We start from the raw sequence: 21,073 nt of genomic DNA, 5'->3' as shown, positions 1-21,073 counted from the left end.
ATCTGTGTCTATTGAGTGGGTATGTAGGAGTGTGTGTATCTCATGTGTTAAGGGAAAGGTGCAAAGCATGAGAGTGCTTCTGTGCAAACAAACACACTTAGGCACTAATAGAAGTCGTCATGTAGTGGGGTTGGTGCATTGAATTAGTTTGTTTTTATTATAAATATCTTACTCATACTTGGTGTAGTGTTAGCAACATAAATATTGATTTATCTGTTGAGCAGTAACATGACAAAGTAACTTCAAAGTTGGCAAACTACCTGTGAACTGACAGGAACTTTCAACCCAACCTCTGGGGTCTGAGTGACCTGTGGCTCTAGCTTTCCCAAGTTTTGTTTTCAGTGCAAGTACTGAAATATTTGGCAGTGTTCTAATGTTGAGGCTATCAGGGCAACTTTTTGATGAGGTGCTGTGCCAGGTAAGATGGGCTTGTGCTAGTAGATGTGCTGGACATGCTGAGTCCATTGAGCAACTCCAGTCACTCTCTGTGGGCTGCTGAATTGGGCCTCCTGTGTTCTTTAACAAATACTTCTTGGAAATACGCTGTGTAAAAAACTATTTGAAGTTTAGAAGGTTCTGATAGCTCAGCTTTTTGAACTAGGGCTCTCTAGATTCCAATAACTAAATGTTAGTTCACTTAGCATGAAACGTGCCTGGTGTAGAGGACTTTAAAGATGTGTAACTCTTAATCCCTTCCTTCTGACTATCCCTGTGTTCCTGAAAAAAAGAAAAGGATCTCCCTGGGCTCTACATGCTAAGCAATGTTTCTGTGCATTGGAGACCCTTAAGGCATCAGTGTATGGAGATTTGAATAGGCCATGAGTGAAACTAAAACCTAATGTCTCAGGAGAATGTGAGAAGCAGCATTTAGTTTTCCAGTCCAAACATAATTTCTTCTGTTTGCCTCTCTCTCCATCGGCTTGATAAGGTTCCTTCCTTTGGTACTGAGGTGACTGCAGTTAGCAAGTCCTGCTGCTGTTTCCTTGTGCAGCAAACACTTCTCACATGTGTTTTTAACTTACTTTAGCCATCTGCTTAGTGTATTGATACATGTAGTGAAGTGAAATGCAAGCAGTGGACCAAATCATTGCTGGGATAAGCAGAGTCTTGGAAAACCTGGACAATGGCTCCATGTAGGTGCAAGTTAATTGCCAAGGGAACTGGACGAAATCTGATGCTACCAGTAGCTGGAGCTGCTAGATTTTCTAGATATTTGCTGCCCTTCTGAAAAAAGTGGTGTACTGGCATTGTGATAGAAACATAAAGGAAAAGTTCTACTGACAAAAATTTATACCGAGAGAAAACTTTGTATTTCCTGCTACTTCAATATATGAGGGTCAAATGTTAGAGATTTATCCAGTATTTCTGTAAGTCATGTTAAGACTTTAGTTGTAAAATATTCAGCATTTATTTAATGAGGAAATTAAAAATAGGGTTTTTTTAATTAAACTTAGGCATGTACCAAAATCATATCACATACTGTGTTTAGCTTAGCCTACGTTTATAAAGATACCTATACTAAAGCTATGCCGAGGCACCAGCTTTGCTGTCTTTATCAAGGAAAATTTGAGTGTCTGGGTCATTTTGGAACACAGAAATGATATTGTAATGATTGCTCATGGATGCAGGAAATGAAATTCTATCCATTATTTATAAAACTTATATCATCTCTGAAAATGTTATTTAGATTGCAAGAGGGTGATTCAGAGAGAGACATAATATCCAATGCTTCAAAGTCTCCTATTATGCAAAAAGAATCCACTTCTTCTCTTATGCTGCAAAGGGAATTCAGCAAGGTCTGAACAGTCATTCTGTAGATGTGTGATGAAAACCCTTTGATGTTTAAGGTGGTCATAGACATAACTTGAACTGTTCTAGAAGCTCCTAAATTCTTAGGGGTTTGGGGGTGATGACATCTGGAAAAAGAGTGAGTCCAACAATGTGTCTCTTTTAAGGAACCTAAGCACCCAAATAGTGCTACTGAAATGTTTCCTTGGTAATTCTGTGAAATTCTCATTCAAGCAGAGAATGCATGCAGACTCTAGTAATAGGACGTGCTACTTTTTGACTCTAAGATTCTGCTTGTACAGATAAATGTGTGGTGACAAGCTGAAAAACAAGGCTCCTTGTGGCATGTTATTGGTGTGCACTACAGAATAAATTGTATCACATTGCACTGGGTTTTTTATTTTGTTGATTATCTTGGTTGTATTTTGGGGATTTTTGGGACTTTTTGTGGTACCTGTCTATTCTGGAACCTTTACATTCTCATGGAAGAATTAACTTAGATGTTTTTTCCCCAGAGAATTAATTGACACAACCTGCTTCTAGCCAACATTTCAGAAGGCTTCTGTCTCTGCTCCTCACGCTTGCACAGCTTTTGTTTCTTTGCTTCTCAGTGCAATAGCTGTAATTGTTTGTCTGGGCTTGCAGTTGATATTACCATAATTGGTGGTGCATTTTTCAGCGTTTGCCAGCACGGATCCTTCCAGTGCAGCTTCCAGCCTTGCCCGTCCATGTGCACGGCGTACGGGGACAGGCACTACCGCACCTTCGATGGGCTCACGTTTGACTTTGTGGGAACTTGTAAGGTTTACCTGGTCAAGGTGAGACTTTTGTGTAAAACCTCCCTAAAATGGGTTTAAAACTACTTGTTAATATCTACCATTGTGTTTACTTCCTGTCTGTGCATTTTATTGAGTCCTATATCCTGGGTTTTTTTTCATTTTTGGCATTATTTAGACTTTGAATCATACCTAACATAAACATGCTCTGAGGTTTCTGCTATCTGAACTATGTAACAATATGTATATTAATATATTTAAAAACTGACCTTTTTTTTTTTCTTCAGGGGACTTCTTCAACCAGTCTTTCTATTGTTATAGAGAATGTTGACTGCTTTAGTACTGGAATCATTTGCAGAAAAAACATTTTCATTAACGTTGGAAAATCTCTTTTAATATTTGATGATGAAACTGGGAATCCAGTAAGTTTCATTTCTTACTGCTGATCAAAAAGCAGCATATGCACTTCTCTGGGTGTTTCTTCCTTTCAAAACCAAAAACTTACTGTGCCACTTCAGTAGCAGAGATGTAAATATCTTTACAGTGAATGCTGATCATATCTGAATTTTTCAGTGGAAACCTTAAACAGAATCTTGTCTGTATTTAACAAAAATGTTAGAGGAGATAACTGTAGCTCTTTTCTTTAGATTTATTACCTGTTTAATATCTTAGGAGAAATACAAGTGTTTTCAAGTCAGTGGGAGTTTTGCTAGTAATTGTACTAGAATTAAGAGCTTAGTCAGGTCTGGAATGTATAGGAGGAATATTTCTATACAGTTAAAAAATCCCAACAAATTGCAGCCCCTGTGGAATGTATCCTCCACAGCCTGGATTTTATTTGTGTTTTGGCCAAACTGCAAACTCTATTCTGTTATTGTTTAGTATTTTAGTATATTAGTAATTATAGTATAAATAGTACTATTTACCATTTATAGACTGACTGTAGAAAGGAAGTTTGAGATATTGTGCAGTTAAACCAGACATATTAGCCCATGCTACAAATGAGTTGCAATCTGATTGTTAGTGGATTGAGAGAAAAATGCTGTAAACAAGATTGTGATCTAGGGACATATTTGGACAATTCCTTATTTCCAGAGGCTGCTTCATGCATCCTTTTTACCTATCCATATTCAAAAAAAGCATGTGACTGTGACAGAATTACTTATAACTAAGTGAAAATTATAACCAGGAGCCTTAAGACTAGTCATCTACCTCCCAGACGAATTATTAACATTCTAATCTTCAGTCCATTACCCATCTTATAAATTTGATGTAAAATCAACTTTTAAAATGAGAAAATAATGAAAATACAATACAGTTCACATCCAAAATCCATTTTGCTTAAACATTTTTCCCCTTTGTGGCCTTCTGTCTGTTTTTGGACGTGTCAGAGAACCATGTTGTTAATTTCATTTAGATGTTTTGTTTCCTGTCAAGTGAACATTTTATGAAGATATTATTTCCATTGTAAGCTCCCTTGTTTTATTTTGAACAGAGCTTATCTAGTTACATAGATGGCCTACAGAAAATGCAGTTATGGAAAGCTGGATTTTTCACTGTTGTTCATTTTCCTGATGAACATATCACCGTTCTTTGGGATCAGAGGACAACTGTTCATGTGCAGATGGGGCATCAGTGGCAGGTAGGTGGAAGTCCACACACTTATTGCCATTTCTTTGAGGTATTTATGTAAATCTTGTTAAATAAGGCCTAATAAATCCAAGAATAGACTGTTGAAAATAAATTAAAGAAGCATTCAGCTACCTTGTCAATGAAAGTATTCATTCTCATTTATCGTTTTTTTAGTTACTCTTTTCTGTATAACTGCTGTAACAACAGAGGCAAATATCTTTGGAGCAAAGTTTTCCTTCAGCTCTCATTCCTTACATGACTGAAGCAGATGTTATTTTACTGATGCTTAAAAATACATATAACTGGCTAACAGCTCCCTTTGCTGAACAAAAAGGTCATCTCTTTTTTTAAATGCTTGGGGACACATAACTGAAAAGGCAAAATAATGACATTGCCAAAATAAAATATCCTCCATAGCTTTGTTACGGAATTCTTCTGACTGCAAAGATGAATTCTTTTGACAGAAATTTAGCTGAAAAAGGATCAAAATATGACATTTATAATTAAACAGCTGAAGGTGCAAGTCGTGAAAATGATTATGACTGACAGGATTTCATCTTGTGAAAATATGTTTTTATAAATATGTATATATGTGTATGTGTATATAATTTTTTCCTCAGGGAGAATTGACTGGATTGTGTGGAAATTTTGATTTGAAGACAGTAAATGAACTGAGGACTCCAGATAATTTTGAATTAACAAACGCACAAGAGTTTGGAAACAGTTGGACGGCTGTAGAGGTACATGGAAAAAGAGAATGTGCTTACTAATATATTTTGCTAGTACTTTTTTTGCTGTTATACTATAAAATTCATCTTGAATAAAATCAGAAGTTCATTGCTGAAAGAACCAGTCAGGCAGCAATACAAATGATAATATCAGTGGTTCTTAAAAATGCCATGAGCTGTTAAAGAAAAGAAACAAAATTTTTTTTTTTTTTTGCTGCAGAGTGTTTACAGAGTAGAGAAAAATGCTGTAACAATATTTTGAATGTTTTTAATTACATTTGAACAATAAAGTAGTGGGATTTCTGTATAATGGAAGAATGTTGAGTTTGCTTTAGAGTGTGTTGAAAGTTTAGCTGATTTTTCATAGCTGGCAAACATTTTACTGTGCAGCCATAGAAATGGAAAGAAAAAAATTCTATTTGCCTCTCTGGTACCTCTGATTAGACCCCTAAGTATGTGTGTGTTTTTCTGCTGCTTTCAGTGGAATGTTTCATCAAATAGTGCCATTTTCCATCTCTTCTTCATTAGCATTAGCTTTTACCTCTATATCTTAGTCCAGCTTTAGTTTCATAAATGATGCATTTGTTTCACATTTTGCATCTTCCTTAAAAATTAAAAACCACAAAAATATGATTTGCAAGTTCAAAACACAAAGTGGTTATGAAAAAAAATTCTCACCTTCATTTTGCTTCCTGGTTTAGTGTGTTGACAGCCCTGACATTCGAAATCCATGCAGTTTGAGCCCCCTTAGAGAGCCGTTTGCCAAGAAGGAATGTGGGATACTGCTAAGTGAAGCATTTGAAGCTTGCCACCCAGTGGTGAGTTGTGGTCCAGTATATAAACAAGTGACATCGAACATAGCGCCAGAGAGAAATGTTACTCCTCAACATCAAGCTATTTGTTATTAATGAAGACAAAAATACACCTAATTTGGAATGGTTTTTTTTAATCACAAGTATTACTTGTGTAAGAATAACCACTTGCTTTTCATGAAATGTGTTGCGTGGCACACCCATTTTTCATGCATATATAAACAAATATATTGAATGGGCAGTGTCAGATGGGAAAAACTCATTCCTAGAAAACTTACTCAAATGCAAATCCACGTAGAATGTGTAATATTTCAGTAAGAAAATTACCGTTGACAGTTTTCTTTGAAATTTTGTCACTTAAGACAAGACTTGAAGATACTGTAAGGAAAAATGACAAATTCTTGTGTGAAATTGCCTGATAATATGAAGAGAATATGAACAACTCACATGTAAAGAGGAGCTTTCCATTTACTTTGATTTCTTACATTTTATCTGTATCTGACTTCCTTAGAATTTCTGAGTTTTACTGATTTATGGTCAGTTTAGTTTTTTTATTTCATAAGGTTTTTCACAATTTACTAGGGCTTAAATATTATGAAACACAAGCCCACATCAGTATCTTAACATGCCTGTTCTTAATGGGTCATTGATTTAATTGTGTTGCGAAGGGCTGGACAAGATTTTATGGTGTGTCCCTATGAACATTTTTTTCTCATGTTCCAGGAAGCACTGAGAGTGAAATCTAGTTCTTCCAAGGTGGATATATTGTCTTTTGGAAGAGCCACAGCTTTGTGTCGAGGTGTTGGTTGGCAGCTCCTGTGGGAGTGTTTTTGATAAGCGATGTTTTCATTTCCAGATTGACGTCACCTGGTTTTACTCCAACTGCCTGACAGACACTTGTGGCTGTAACCAGGGTGGTGACTGTGAGTGTTTCTGCACGAGTGTCTCAGCTTATGCCCACCAGTGCTGCCAGCACGGAGTTGCTGTGGACTGGAGGTCTCCCAGAGTGTGCCGTAAGTTTGTTCGACCAGCACTGCCCCTGCCCTGCATTCATGGCAGCCAGACCCAAAAAATCCATCACACCAACTGAACTTGGGGCCATGAATTGAATCTAAGCCTCACTGGTGCCTCTCATTCCCATTTCATTCTGGTCTAGCTGGATTATGTGCTTTTTCTGTGTTGGTGAATGATGCTTTTCTGCTTTTAATCCCTTTGTCCTATGATGTGAAAGAAGTAGTCATGGGAAGTCTATATTAGGATACAGCATGCATCCCTCAAACCAAAGGTGCAAAGTTCACAGCTCAAGTGATTTCCATCTTCAGGAGAACTTCGCTTCTTAATAAGATCTAGTAAACATACGTGCCTTATTAGAGCCACAATTAAAAGCCACAATATAAAGGTCTTCTGAAGAAAAACAAGTTAATTTTTAAGCTGGGCAGAGTCATTACCTTACAATTCCTCTCCAACAATTCTTAGAACTTACCAAAAATATCCAAGGCCCTTTTCTCTGACACCTAGTGGAAATGCCTAACAGAAGGCTGTCATTTCCCCAAAGATGGGATAAAAGAAGGGGAGATGCAAAGAATGGAAGGAAACAAGCATTTTTCTAACTTTGCGGTTGTACAGGGTGAGTGTGCAGCTTGCTCAGGGTCACATAGCAAACTGGCCTCAGAGTGAGGGGGTTACTCTTAACTTTGGATGGAAAAGGTGTGTTTTAATGTGAAGCTCAGTCATAGCCACTAGAGGTCACAAAAAGACAGCTTTTGCTATGTAAGCCTAGTGTTTCCTGCTGGGAAGCAATGTTTTCTGTACATCTGTGTAGTTTAAATTAGTATTTCATCTAAAGTACAGCAAATATTTGGCAATAACTTTTAAATAAATATTTGGTATGATCTAATTTGGCCTAGCATTTGGTTCACATCATAATTATCAAAGGGAATAGAAAACCTGTTTATCTATAGAATGCCAATAACTGCATATTTTTTTTTCTTTTTTTTAGCTTATGATTGTGAATATTTCAACAAAGGTAAGTTCTAAAGGAAGTGACAAAATATCGACAGACTCTTGGGCTTTTTAATTTAAGTCTTAGAATCTTTGTATAAAAACAACTGTATTACTGAAAACATTTGTGAATGTTATGTTGTTTAACTAGCCAGTTAGTAGTTTAACTGTTGTTTAACTTCTGTTTTGCTGCTTTAAATTGTTTTTTCAAAGGTTTTTAATTTCATAATTCCTGGACCTCTCCCAAGAACATGTATCTGACTAATTTTCTTTGCAGTGATGGATGATGATTAAACAACTAAATCATGAAGTAATTAATGGAATATCAAGGGAAAAGTGCCAGTGGCACTACTTGCTGAGGTGCAGTGCAGTTCAAAGCTGAACAGAGCCCAGTGGGTTGTTAAATCACTCATAGCCTCCTGTGCAGCCTCCAGAGGGAGGTAGCTGTTAAGCTATGGCAACTTTTTGTCCCCAGAGGGGAACAACTCTCCTGTTAGTCTGTGTGACCCAGCCTGGAGTTCTGGAGTGACCAGCATTGCTGCTGCATTGGGGTGGCTGTCAGAGGGGTGCAAACCCTGGGGAAGGTGCTGGACCATACCTTGAACCTGTGCAGGGTGCTGTGTTAGCTCTGGAATCCATATTCAGGCTATTTCCAAATCACCCTGCCTGTGTCTGCACAGTCAGATGTGGCACACAAGGCAGCCTGGTTTGAGGAAGGGTCAGGGCTCATGCTATTTATGCTGTAACTCTTTATCAAGCTCATCTAGATGCCTGTCTATCCACATAGCATGGAGCATTTTGGTCTTCTGATCAATATTGCAGCAGCTCACTCCTGCAAAGGTCTCAGAAAGGGACCAAGTTAAATTAGGACAGACTTTTGCAATGTACCATGCCCAAAAAATATGGCCAAGAAATGTGCCTTTTCTCATTCATTGGCTCCTGAAAAGATTTTGAGTGGAGTCAAATCACTAATGCATGGTAATTTTATCTAAATCATCATTTAAAGACTTTCAATTAATTTAAATAAAGGATAGTTGACTATAAGAGGTGATTGAAGGCTTTGAGCTTTCTTTTTGGTTTCTTTTTTTCATAAAAGAAATACAGTCTGATAATAGACAATGTTAGTGCAGGTAGACTGCAAGTGCAGTGCCTCTAACATCTGTGGTGATGGTGAAGCTAAATGATCACACATACTTTTAAGGTGTGTTATTCCCTTTGTTACTTAATTCTCACTGACAGAAATTAGTGGAAATAATGGAGGTTTGTGCATGTGACCAGCCTTGAAATAAACATGGTTATTGTATACTTCCTTCTTTGTATTTTTGTACTCCTTGCTAATCCAGCTCATCAGGATTCAACATAGACTGTTTCAGAGCTGTCAGTGGGCAAAAAAAAATATCTCCATGCTGAATATTTTCTTGTCAATGTAACTTAGAGTAGGATGACCCAGAATTACTTTGTTTTGGAGACAGGAAGGTTAAGAAGTTGTCTTAGACCAGAAAGAGGTATTCACTTTGTGATGAATCCAGAGTGAAATAGTTCCAGTCCTACTAGAAGCAGAAGCCTTTTGTCTTTGGTCAAGGGGAATTATCAGCTGGTGGCTTTTGTCTCTCAGGTTTTGGATGGGCCTGAGATGGGATACTTAAAGATATAAGGATATTTCCAGAGCACTTTTAAGTAGTAATTTAAACATGGTTTTTCAACTCCCTGCCCTGAAGGTAAAAAGATATCTTTGTACATGTTTAGGTGGGAATGGACCTGTATCCTAACTGGCTACCTTTTCATGCCATTAGAATTTAATGGTATGAAAAGATAACAATTTAGGATACAGGTCTCTACTTGTAATGCAGCATCCTTAGGATTTCAAAACTCGGAATAAATTTTAAGGTTTTGGAGAACCAGAGTATGAAGGCAAGCTGCAAATTGCAGTCCAAAATTTTAACCTGTTGGAACAGATTTTAAGAGTCAATGCTATTAACTTCCCAGCTGATAGCTGCAGTTACCCCAGATGTATGCTTGCTGTTTTACCATGTGGGTAAAATGGTAATGAGGTGAACTGCTCAGGTGAGGCATAAAATGCCTAATTTTAACAGGGAACTTAATAAAAATAGTTTAAAACATTTAAAAATGAACTCTATTTTTCTGCAGTAAAGTTTGATCTTAATGAGGTGTGTCATTTTAAGGTTTACAAAATAAATTTGCAATTTTTTGGCTCTTTTCCCTTATAGATAAAATATGACCATTCTTTGCTGATGATGCTGATCCCTTCCTGTCATACTTCACAAATAAGACTTCACTGTTCAGAGAATTTTTTGATGCTTGTTGACAACAAAATTTTATTCTCTGCAATATGCCTTATGCTTTGGACATTAATAAAATAGGTTTTAAAAGGTAGTAAGAAGTGCATAATCAGTTCAACCATACAAATAAATAGTTTAGAAGGATCCTAAATCAATTAACCTAGGGGCCAGCTAACTCCAATGAAATTATTATGAAACCAAAGCATATAAGAGGAACAAAAAGGAGAAGCTGGTCATGAATCTTGAAAATTGAAAGTAGGTATTCTTGATAGTTTTCAGAACATGTGTTTTCTAAAAAAGGTTTGTTTTAGTTTTCTTTCAAGTTGAGTGCATGGCACCTAGATCTGTTTGCAGAGTGGTGAGATGTGTTTTTCCTCACTCTGCCCTAATGCTTAGAGCTCAAGCATTTGTGACACTTGACATGAAAAATAATTGTTTTTTCCTCCACAGCTCTGGGAAAAGGCCCATACAAACTGGTCAGCTATTTGGATGGAAGATCTGTAATAGCAGCAAAATTGGTGGACGGTGTTGTTTTCCCTGTGAAGGAAGATGATGTTCCTGGGCATGTAGTGAGCTTCATGCTGACTTCAGGACTTTACAAACCCAAAGCACATGGTAAACTCATAATAACCTAGCTTCTTAAATAAGACAGAGCAGACTCTGCCCTTGTCTTTAAGAATAAACCTGGGTTAAAAATTTCTTGTTTTATCAGTCAGTTAAATGTGCACTTAAATGTCTGCCAAAATTTTCTTTGGTGGATTTTAGATGGTAGCCTTGTAAGCAGTTGAAAAGCAGCTGCCTCCCCATACCCCAGCCTTCAGAAGCACCAAACTGGTATTGCAGCCCAGTAATCTGTGTGCTGCTCCCTTAACCTCTCCTCTGGTACACTGGGACAGAATGGGAGAGAAATGTTGCAAGGGAAGTGCTCCCAACCTCCCTTGCTCCGCCACCATCACTCATTGCCTGCCCACACACACAGAGATGCCTTTGGCACTGACTGAGCTCTGGAAGGGCGAGTGCTGCAAATCTGTCTCCTTTGGGTCCCAACTTAAGTTACCCTGAAGGAAGCTTCCCTCTTCATCAGATGGAAGGCGTGTGGCACACCTTCAGAGATGTGCAGAAAGGCTACAAGAGTATATCCAGCATTTGTGACATTATTAAATGCTGAAGTTGTCTGCATACACAGCTTTAATACCCACAGAACACTTGGGTATCAATGGTTTTACTGACCAGAGTCCCCTGATGAGCTCTTTGGATAGCCTGAAGGTGGCTTTGTGCCACTTAGAAATTATAAGTCCTTGATTACTACAACTGCTGTCTGTAGAACTGACACAAGAGCTCATGTAACAGAATCTCTGGGGATAGATTTCTTTTATTAGTCATAGTTTTGAGGCACTTGTACATTGTGTTCAATTTATGTTTGGAAAGGGAAGGTCAGTCTTACTGTTCTGTTCCCCTATAAAAATCTCTTGCTCGGAATTTAACCTGGCAAATAGAGTTTGTGCCTTATGGACCAATTTGAGCAAATGAAATTTCATCATTTGGTCATGAGGAATTTGCACAATCAATGTTCTGTATCATTATAGGACTTTCATGCCTCTTTGATAACTCAGCACAATGCATGTCTTACCAGTTTCAGGCATTCCTGGACAATGGAGAGTTTGGGGTATTAATGCACTGATTGGCTGTACAGCAGGTGTTAAAAATCACGCTGACTGTCCTTTGTTACTTATCAAAGAGCTGCTTGCTACAGACAATTCATAAAAAGGCATTCACTAGTACTGCTAGGTTTTTCAGATTATCTGAAGCTTTTATGCTCAGAAAACAAGGTGGTCTTCCAGAAGTGTTACGCCAGAATGTGATAATATATCCTTTTAATAGAGATCATTTGTTTTCTAAGCTTTTTTTTTTTAAGAAATGCTAGCCAGTCCTGGAGGGTTAGTTGATTTTACAGTAGATTAATGGCTGTTTTCAAGAGACTAGCAGAGTTTACAGCAAAATAGAATGAAGTAATTCTGTGAGCAACAGATGCCTGTGACAGGCTCAAGATCTGATGCCCTGCAATTGGCTGTGCAGAGGCTGCTTGAAATCAGAAACACTGCAGGGTAAGGTATCATGAGGGAACATTTGCCAGAAAAAAGACTTTGCTGTACTGTTCTTAAAGGGAGAGCTAGAGAGCTGAATGCAAAATACAGTTTTGTAATTTATTTTTAATGAAAGGCTGAGCTTTTAAGCTATCAATTCCTGATGGCAAATGTTACTTTTAAACCCAGTTAGATGGAGTTAAAGTTTTTATTAAACAAATGGCTTAGTAAAGACTGTAAATTAAGTTCTGCTTGACTGCAGGGCTATATTCCTTCATCCTGGTGTGGGCAAATGTCTCAATCTCTTTGTATTCCTGTTGGAATCTGTAGAGTATTTAGAAAACTTAATAATCATCAAAATCTAGCACTCTGCAATCCATAAATAGTGCATTTTCTCATAAGATTCAGGCTGTTTTCACTGGTAAGGCCAAAGCCAATTTTCATTCCTCATGCTACTAGAGTCAGTAGTGGTACATCAGAATGAACTTGGTTTATGATGCATTTATCAGCAAATAAACAAGTTCTGTGTGCTCTCTTCTGTTTTATTTTTTCAGATTCCAGCTTGATTTCATTTGAAACAGCTGAGAGACCAAATTATTTTCTTCAGCTGGCCTCCAATAATACTCTTGTTGTTTCTAAATGGAAAAAATCAGAAGATTTTCACAACAGATCTACGTTTGTCATTCACAAGAACACATGGCTGTCAGGATACAGTTCCTTTGAGTCATTTGCAAAACCAGGATTCTTCATCCACATTTCAGCCTCTTCAGTTGGGCTTTTGAAGTACCATCATTCAGAGGAGTTCAGACTGTCAACCCTTTTTAAACTTGTAGGTAGGTAATTACACTTCAATGGTATGAACAGCAGTTTTCTCCCTGGGCAAATCCAGGCTAAATGGTGGTGTTATTTTCAGAGGTGATGAGATTGCTTACCTCTCCCCCTGTGTTACTGGGAACTGTGGGAATTCTGGGACATCCAGGCTCAAAATATTTTCCCTGAGCATTGTAGTGAAGATGAGATTCTATTTTCTTGTGAATAATTAGCTTAACAGACTTTTTAAATAGCTTAGCACACTTTTTTTTTTTTTTAATGAACCAAATGGATTTGGAAATACATATCCTAGTGTATATTTTCTGGGCAATATTTGCTGTGGAGATGGTAAGAAAATTCTTTAGGAGTAGAGCATTCATACTCATAAATAATGGCTTCACAAAGGGAATAGAAAAGAACAGATCTCTAAAATTTAAGGTGTGTGGGCAACATTTTCTCTCTTTGTCTGTTGCCAAGAGAGAGATTTCTGTACAGTGAATTCTCTTTGCTAACCCTGTGGCCTCATCAGGAGTAATGTCTTCCAGTGCTAAGGACATGGCCTGTAGGCTACACCTTCCAAACCTCATTTTCTCCTGAAAAATAGCTTGGTTTTTATTGACTACACACTCAGAGATGCTGTGTCTGTTGGGGTGTTAACCACTAGTGTTTCAGTCATCATGTAGCTGGGGATATTCACTCCTCCTTTGGGATACAGGTGTTCATTTCCCTGATGTTGCTTCAACAGATACAGCTTTTGAATACAAAACAGACTGCTGTGAGGGTGTTTCTACCTACTTGTGAGATTCCCATTCCCATAGTAGTTACATTCCACTGAGACATGAGGATCAGAAATGAAGAAGATATTCACTCTGAGGGTCATTTCTTAGGAGCTGGCCGCAGATGTTGACCCTACAAGAGCTGATGATAAAACCGCACTAAAAAATTAATGTAATTCAAGCTATTTCAAGTTCTGTTTGTTGTGTTTGTTTGTTTTTTGTTCGTGTTTTTCTATCAGCAAGGAAAAGAAATTATAAGAATTACCATTTTTACATTCTTAAACAAGTGGAACCATGCACTGAAATGAAGGTGACTTTGGAGGTCAGGAAAAACATGCAAGTTATATCAGTGTATAAAATAAAGCAAAACAAATTATTCATGTAACTATTCTCTGCTTTAGCTTTTACTTGCCTTAACACATTAGATACATCAAACATTCATTTATGAAATTCAGTGACAACTATTACTTGCTGAAACCAAGTGTAGTATATATAATTGCAAAATTACTGCAAGTGATTATGTTCTAAAAATTTTATTGTACTGTAATTTTAAATGCATTAACTATTTGTTTATTTATTTAGCAGAAGTATTTTAATGTGTTCCTGGCAATACCATGTTTTAAAGTCAGTTGTTCATTCTCTGAAACTGAAGTGTATTTTACAATCAAAGAAAGAAAATGAAATACTGTATCAAATAAAGCATGGCCTGGCCATGTTTTGCGGTGACCGTGCTGAATTGTGGCACAGACAAACCTGAAGCAACCTCTGATTTCTGTGACAGAAGAGGCCAACTGTATGCCTCTTGGAGCTTCGTGTTATCAAAACACTGAATTAAAGTGTTAATGGTGTCATTGTGAATCTGCCCATGTTTTGCAGTACGTTACGCTGACAGCCTAATGCAGCTGTTGACTGGCACACTCCAACTTCAGAAAAATGACAGATTTTGTCATTGCTAAATGCCTGTTGCCTCTTGACAAATGCTTGTAATCACAGAGCTGTTGAGGGTTTTGAGCGGCAGAATTAGAGGGCTAATGCTATTACCAGGATGTTCGTACAGCATTTCAAGCAAGGCACTTTTTTGGGACATAAAAATATCTCCTTGGTCTTTTATCTTTGGGGGAGGAATGAAGAAGGTTAAAGCATGTTCCAATTCTCAGTGGTCGTCCATTAACACAGAATGGTATGTCTTTTCAAGTGTGAAGTCTTTATCCTTCAGTCATTATACCAAAAAATCCTATTTATGCCGATGGAAAACTAAAACAATTTACCTCAGCAAGTGGGATCAGATCAAATGATCGAGAGCTATTTCATTAATCACCACATCCGAGGGCTTGGGTTTCAGAGTTTTATAAGCAGAGGAGCATAGGGCTCCAATCTTTCTCCAGTGTGCTCTCACAAGGGCCAGCCTGCTGATGTAGGGTAATTACATGGTCTAAAAATACAGCAGCATTTGTTTAAGTTAATGGAAAAGTTACACCAGCTCCAGAGTGCGCAGGCAAAAGCGTATTGGGTTTCCTGCTGACTATTGTAAATGCTTTGCATATTAGATCAGAAACTCTTGAACCGGGAGCAGCTATTCCTGCGGAATCAGAGGATAAATATCAGGAGCAGAATAATAGGCCCCGTAAATCCCCTTGGCCAGAAAGCTCCTCATGAGACTTCTTCGTGCTCGGTGACGCACATGCAAAAGGAAGAATTTGAAGTGACCTGATCACCACAGTGGTAGACACACGTCTGTTTAAAGTCAGCTGACGAGTCACTTTTTCCAGTTTCATCGCAATAAATATTGTCATGTTGGGAGACACCAAGGCTGGGAAGTGTTTGCCATGTGAAGTCATCAGCTTGGAAATTTGGTTATTTTCATTATACTTTGCTTGTTCTGCTCTCCTGCTCTCACAAACATTTGAGCAAGTTGAGTAGAAAACTGAATTTTGATATGTAGTGTATACTTATTTACAAGAAAATACATTTTTGCATTCTATTCAGGAATTATTTTGCTGGCAGATTGGTATGCATTCTGTCAAAAGAAAGAATACTCTTACTCTTACAAGATGGACAATCACAAAGGTGTCATGTTAGAGCCATCAATTCCCATTTGAGATTGTTGGGAAATCATTTTATGTAGGAAATTTATGACCTTTTTATGGGCGTAGCTGCTCTTTTCTTACCCTTTTAAAAAATAATATGCTCAAACTGGTTACCTTTTATCATTCATATAATTGTCACCTATTTAGGATCACTATGAATTATTGTTATGTCTGTTATGAAAATGTGGCTTGCCCCATATAAATTCTGCAGCAAAGTATTAAATAATGCAAGTTATGTGCTGTAATAGCTAACTTGCTGTAAATACAAGGCCTGTTTTAGAGAGAATTTTTTAGCTAAAATTGAAATATCGAGATGCACTAAGTATAGGCCCACTGCACAGAGGCATTTTTCAGTGTTTAAGTTTGACAGAGAGCGCTTTTAATCTTTGTATTTTAATTAACTCAGTCACATTCAGAAACATGGTGCAAAACTGAAAATTAATTTAACTTTAGCAAAAAAGTTTTTTAAAGACCATCTCTTTACCTTTAGTCAGTTTTACACGGTACTACTGACTACTTTAACATCAATTTACTCTAATCCCCTTCCATCAGTAGAATTAATTTTCTGGAGTGTCCTGATTCACTCATAATGAGGTGCTGTTGAGTTTAATTTGAGCTCGTGTGCTTTGTTGGCCCAAAAGTTCATGACGTGGGGCTGGAAAATGCTGAGCAACTGCTGCTGTACCTGCAACTCCCATGTGTGCCACTGAACACACCTGCCTCATAGCTCCTGCAATCAGAATGAGCTTTCTGTACGATAACATCTTTCCTTTTTATGCTGCAAACACAAACATTTGACCTGCCATTTTTGGCTGTATAAGTAGGAGGAGATGAAAGAGTTGCGTTAACATTGAAATAGCAAACTGAGCCGTACTTGGACAAGAGTTAGGTAATTGCACTCTGCTTCCAGTGATGTTTTGGCTGGGCACAAAGTTTGGTTTTTCCAGTGATATTTGCTTACATTTCTCATTGCAGAAACTTAGAAGTCATGAGCAGGGTTTGTTATTCATTTGAGTGTGCTAAGTGGGTAGATAGGATTTCATGTTTCTAAAATTGTAACTCAAGAGACAGGCAATCTAAGTTACCAAGCAGAGTTTTGCCTCCATTATAAATAGAACTAATTCTAAAGCAATTTTTGTGCCTACTAGATTTTTAATGAAATTTGTATTAAAGTAACAAAAAAAAAAAAAAGGCATCAGGTAAGAATGAAAATCCAAATACATTATTTTTCAAATTATTTTTTAGATGTTTATTTTAAATAGAGCATTTTATTAACACTGGACCATTTCAAGTTGTAGGGTCTATTTTCAAGTAAATAGCCATTTTTTGAGCATAAATTGGAATTGTTTATATTATGGAGATTCTTACAATGGCAGATTTTGTCCCTGTGACACGAAGGTCAGCACAGAAAATTCAGGTGCTTGTGAACAGTAAAAATTGTCAACTCACAAAAAGAAGTGGCCAAGTTACTGAGAAAGGCACTTGTGGCTCAGCAGAACCTCATGGTCTGTCAGTGATAAAATATCAGAAATCTTCATTAAATGGTAGCAACTGCTGTTGTCATCCCAGTTTTATTTTTGAAAGCCATGAAGAAGAAAATCATAAATTGCAGGGAAGAAGATGCTTCTCTGATGTTCAAGAAGACGTGAAAGCAATGGAGTTGGCAAATACCTTTTAATCTATTGTCTTTGGCCATGTTCATACCTGTGCTCCCACAAGGGGTTTCTCTATTTTGATGTGCCAGCTCATGTTGGGTAAGAGAACTGTGGGCTCAGCTGGCACATCGCCCAGCTGGGGCCACTGTCACCCAGGACATCCGTCACCACTTTGGGGAGCATTTGCTGTGTCACCCTGTCAACAGGAGGCAAATGCTGCTAGGCTGGACAAGGAGACACATGGCTGTCTCCAGATGCCATGACAAATCCTTTTGAGGAGCACATGCCTGGTGCGAGAAGCTTGATTCATTGTGTGTAAAGTGCAAATCATTGTTCCGTGGTGAGGGAGCTCTGCTGGTGCTCAGGCTGCAGTAAGCTCGTGTTACTGGTTGCTGGAAGGGGAATTTAAGTATTAAAAAAATGGGAAGCATGTGGTGGAGGTGGCTGAACAGACCAAGTGACCTCAGCCATTCCTCATGTGGCTTCCTCTCAAGGCCCTTCACCATCCTCATTGCTCTTTTGGGCACTCTCTAACACCTGACTGTCCCTTTTTATATTGTGGCGACCAAAACTGTACACAGGGCTTGAGGTGAGGCTGCACCAGTGCAGAGCAGGTTTTTTGTCTTCATTTTGTTTTGTTTTACAGTGGCCTGATCCTTGGGATGCTGAGGCATTCCAGAAGTTAGGTTGACATTAGTGAAAACTCTAAATATGAGGAATTATTCAACTGATGTTTTCTTAATATTCTAAAGAATTTTTCCACAATTCATAAAAAAGCACAGATATCCTCATACCTTATGGGTTTACAGAGACATCCTGAAAACTTTCTTAAAAAAAGGGAAAACAATTCATACAAATACTCAACTCTTGCTGTGGTGATTTGGTGTGCTCTTTAATGTAGTTTGCACACTAAAAAACACTGGTACAACTTGGCCTTGCATACTCCATTGTCTAAAATCCCTTGACTGGAAAATTAAATGTCCATTTAATTTTCTACAGCTCTTTGAAAGAAATTTTTAATTACCAAGTTTACAAATTCTTTGTTGCCCACAGTTCTTTTTGTAGAAGTAGAGACAAAATTTGTGAACAAGCATGACTTCATTTTTGACTGAAGGCAGCATTTATGAAGCACTCAGCAAATGCTGTGCATTTATGTGGAGATTCACCCCAAATCCTACCAAGGCATGCAACACCACCAAACTCTGTGAGCTTAGTCTGTAGGAAACCTTGAGGAAACTGTGGCTATCATTTCATAAAAGTCAAGGTTCATTTGGAGAATGGGAGATGGTATGTTAATCCCAGCATTTGGAAGTGTTAATTCATGGCCACCGTTCTGCTAAATTGAGAACCTGTCATTCTTCATCAGGTTGCAGTCTGTCTTCTGCAGGCTTGTACTTTTATTGTGTTTGAAATTTATTCTATGGTTAATGGTGAGTTCTGTGGCCAGAGTTAAAAGTTATGGATTTGTCTCCTTACTTAATCTAGGGTAGACTAATGAATGAGATTTCCTAGATTCAACTTGGATTTATGTTCTGTTATCACTACTTTTGGTGATTGCCCGTGCCAGCCTGTCTCTGAAATGTTTTGTCTTTCTGCCATGTATTTTCTTTTTGTCCTTAAACCTTGTATTTCTGGTATGTATTTTCTTTTGTCCTTAAACCTTACCGCTCCATGAGTCTATGCATACAAGACCTCATAGATCAGTCAATAAAATGTATGGCAAAAATTCCCTTCCTCCATTAGATTTATGTAACTTACATTGGTGTCAATGGAAGGGATCACAGAAGAATTCAGTCACTTGTACTTATCTTCTTATGAGAACATAAGAAATGCATTTTTAACTGTCATAAGAATTATGTTTTTAAAAGGAGTGACAAATTACATTCCTGGATAAAATGAGGTGTAGAAGGGGTAACACTAGATGGCAACATACACACCCTTTTGTCTGAGTTTGATTTCTGTCTTTAAGAGAATTATTTTTATTTTAAGTGAAGCCATTAACATTTAATAATGATAGTGATAATTAATAATAAGTGCAGATTCCCTAAATTGCAGGAATAAAAATTTTTCAGTATCTTCATGGAAAACTTGACTGTCTTCAAGAAGCTGTAAAAGGGCTACTCCTTGTATCTCAGTCAAGCAAAGATCAGGAAAACTTAAAAAACACTTCAAACCCCCACAAAAATGGAACTTCTTTCTAAGTTATTAACTGCCTTTTTTTTTTTTTTCTGGTGCTTAATGTAAACATTGTTCTAGAGCAGTTGCTCTTTGTAGGCTCTGAACAACATTGCTCTGAGCTCAGGTTTACCAGTTTAGAAGGGATTGTTATAAGATGATGGTTGTCTTCTGCAGGCATGAATGTACAGGAAATGTCACTGCCTTGCCCTGGCTGCTGCTAGAAGAGCTGGGGTGGGCTCTCATAGTGCAGGGACTGAAATCCAGATATAGCATGTAAATCTTGCAGGTGTTGGAAGAGCCACTGGGCTAACCCAGCTTTGTGCAGGGAACTGTTCTGTGTGGAGGTGTGGGAGGGCTGGAGTGCATTTGAATTTGTGTTTCTGTAGTGTGACTTGAAAGTCCTTCAATAAACACTATGTGTGTAGATGCTACAGTAAATGTAGGGCACGCCTCTTACTGATGTGTATCTGTGAGTGCTGAAAGGAATGCAAGAGTAACAGATCTGTGTTGGTTTTCAGATGTCAAATTTAAGCTTCTGTCCCGTTCCACGTGCGAATGGCGTTATGATGCCTGCACAAGCCCTTGCTTCAAGACGTGCAGAGACCCTTTGGGAAAAAACTGTCAGACTGTACCAAAGTAAGTGTCTGTATTTTTATGGATAAGTGTGTAGTTTAGGCAAGACACTTAAGCAGGATAATAGGAATACAAGGCCCAAATGTAGACTTAACATACCAGGACTGTAAGCATTGGTAGGAAGTTAAGTGAAAGAGGAAATAAATGGAATAAAACCTGCTGCTGCAGCTACATAAACATGACATTTCAGCCTTTAGTGTACTGTCAGGTTCTGAAATGACTGCTATATTTGTAACTTTCATTTTGGGAGTATTACAGAGCATTAATGAAGAGAGGTTATCACAATTTTGTTTCAAACAGTTGTGCCCTTGCTTTTCCATTATGTCATTGCAGCAGCTATATCTGGCCTTGCTTTTTCCTGTGATGTGAAATTTGTGCTAAATCTGGTAAAACTGACGTGCAGACTTTGACATATAAAAATATTGGGTATTTGTTATAGCAGTAGCATTCACTCTTGAACCTGTGACTGTTCATTTCAAAAGCTGAGTGTCACAGAGTTCATGTTTTCCCTTAGATCTGGGAGGGAGTGGAAGCCATGGCAGTGACATTTTGAAGGAGTACACTCAGGTGTACCAGACTGTCTGCTTATAATTTATATATAGATTCTTTTTCTGCAATTGAATTCTTGATTCAGAAGATACTATTTGATTGGTTAATACTACTTGTTTTTCTTTTAGAGTGGAAGGATGCATCCCTGCCTGTCCTCTCAACATGTTGCTGGATGAAATCACTCAAAGATGCGTGTATTTTGAGGACTGTATGTCTGAAAACTTATATATATATGTATATCATATATTAGACTTAGCTTAATAA

General features: G+C 37.8%; 1 protein-coding gene across 1 annotated transcript in view; it reads left to right on the top strand.

Annotated features, from left to right (window-relative positions):
* Nucleotides 1-21,073, top strand: part of OTOG (otogelin) — a 92,189-nt gene that overhangs the window by 42,823 nt on the left and 28,293 nt on the right. The window contains exons 22-32 of the mRNA XM_026793191.2: nt 2,468-2,606; nt 2,852-2,986; nt 4,060-4,206; nt 4,817-4,936; nt 5,626-5,742; nt 6,593-6,749; nt 7,736-7,762; nt 10,488-10,652; nt 12,676-12,954; nt 20,146-20,263; nt 20,938-21,017. Of these exons, the coding sequence (XP_026648992.2) occupies nt 2,468-2,606; nt 2,852-2,986; nt 4,060-4,206; nt 4,817-4,936; nt 5,626-5,742; nt 6,593-6,749; nt 7,736-7,762; nt 10,488-10,652; nt 12,676-12,954; nt 20,146-20,263; nt 20,938-21,017 (1,484 nt within the window). The remainder of the gene's footprint in view (nt 1-2,467; nt 2,607-2,851; nt 2,987-4,059; nt 4,207-4,816; nt 4,937-5,625; nt 5,743-6,592; nt 6,750-7,735; nt 7,763-10,487; nt 10,653-12,675; nt 12,955-20,145; nt 20,264-20,937; nt 21,018-21,073) is intronic.

This window comes from Zonotrichia albicollis, chromosome 6 (genome assembly GCF_047830755.1).
Source record: "Zonotrichia albicollis isolate bZonAlb1 chromosome 6, bZonAlb1.hap1, whole genome shotgun sequence".
In the NCBI taxonomy this organism is placed as follows: Eukaryota; Metazoa; Chordata; class Aves; order Passeriformes; family Passerellidae; genus Zonotrichia; species Zonotrichia albicollis.
This window is presented reverse-complemented; position numbering and strand designations above follow the sequence as displayed.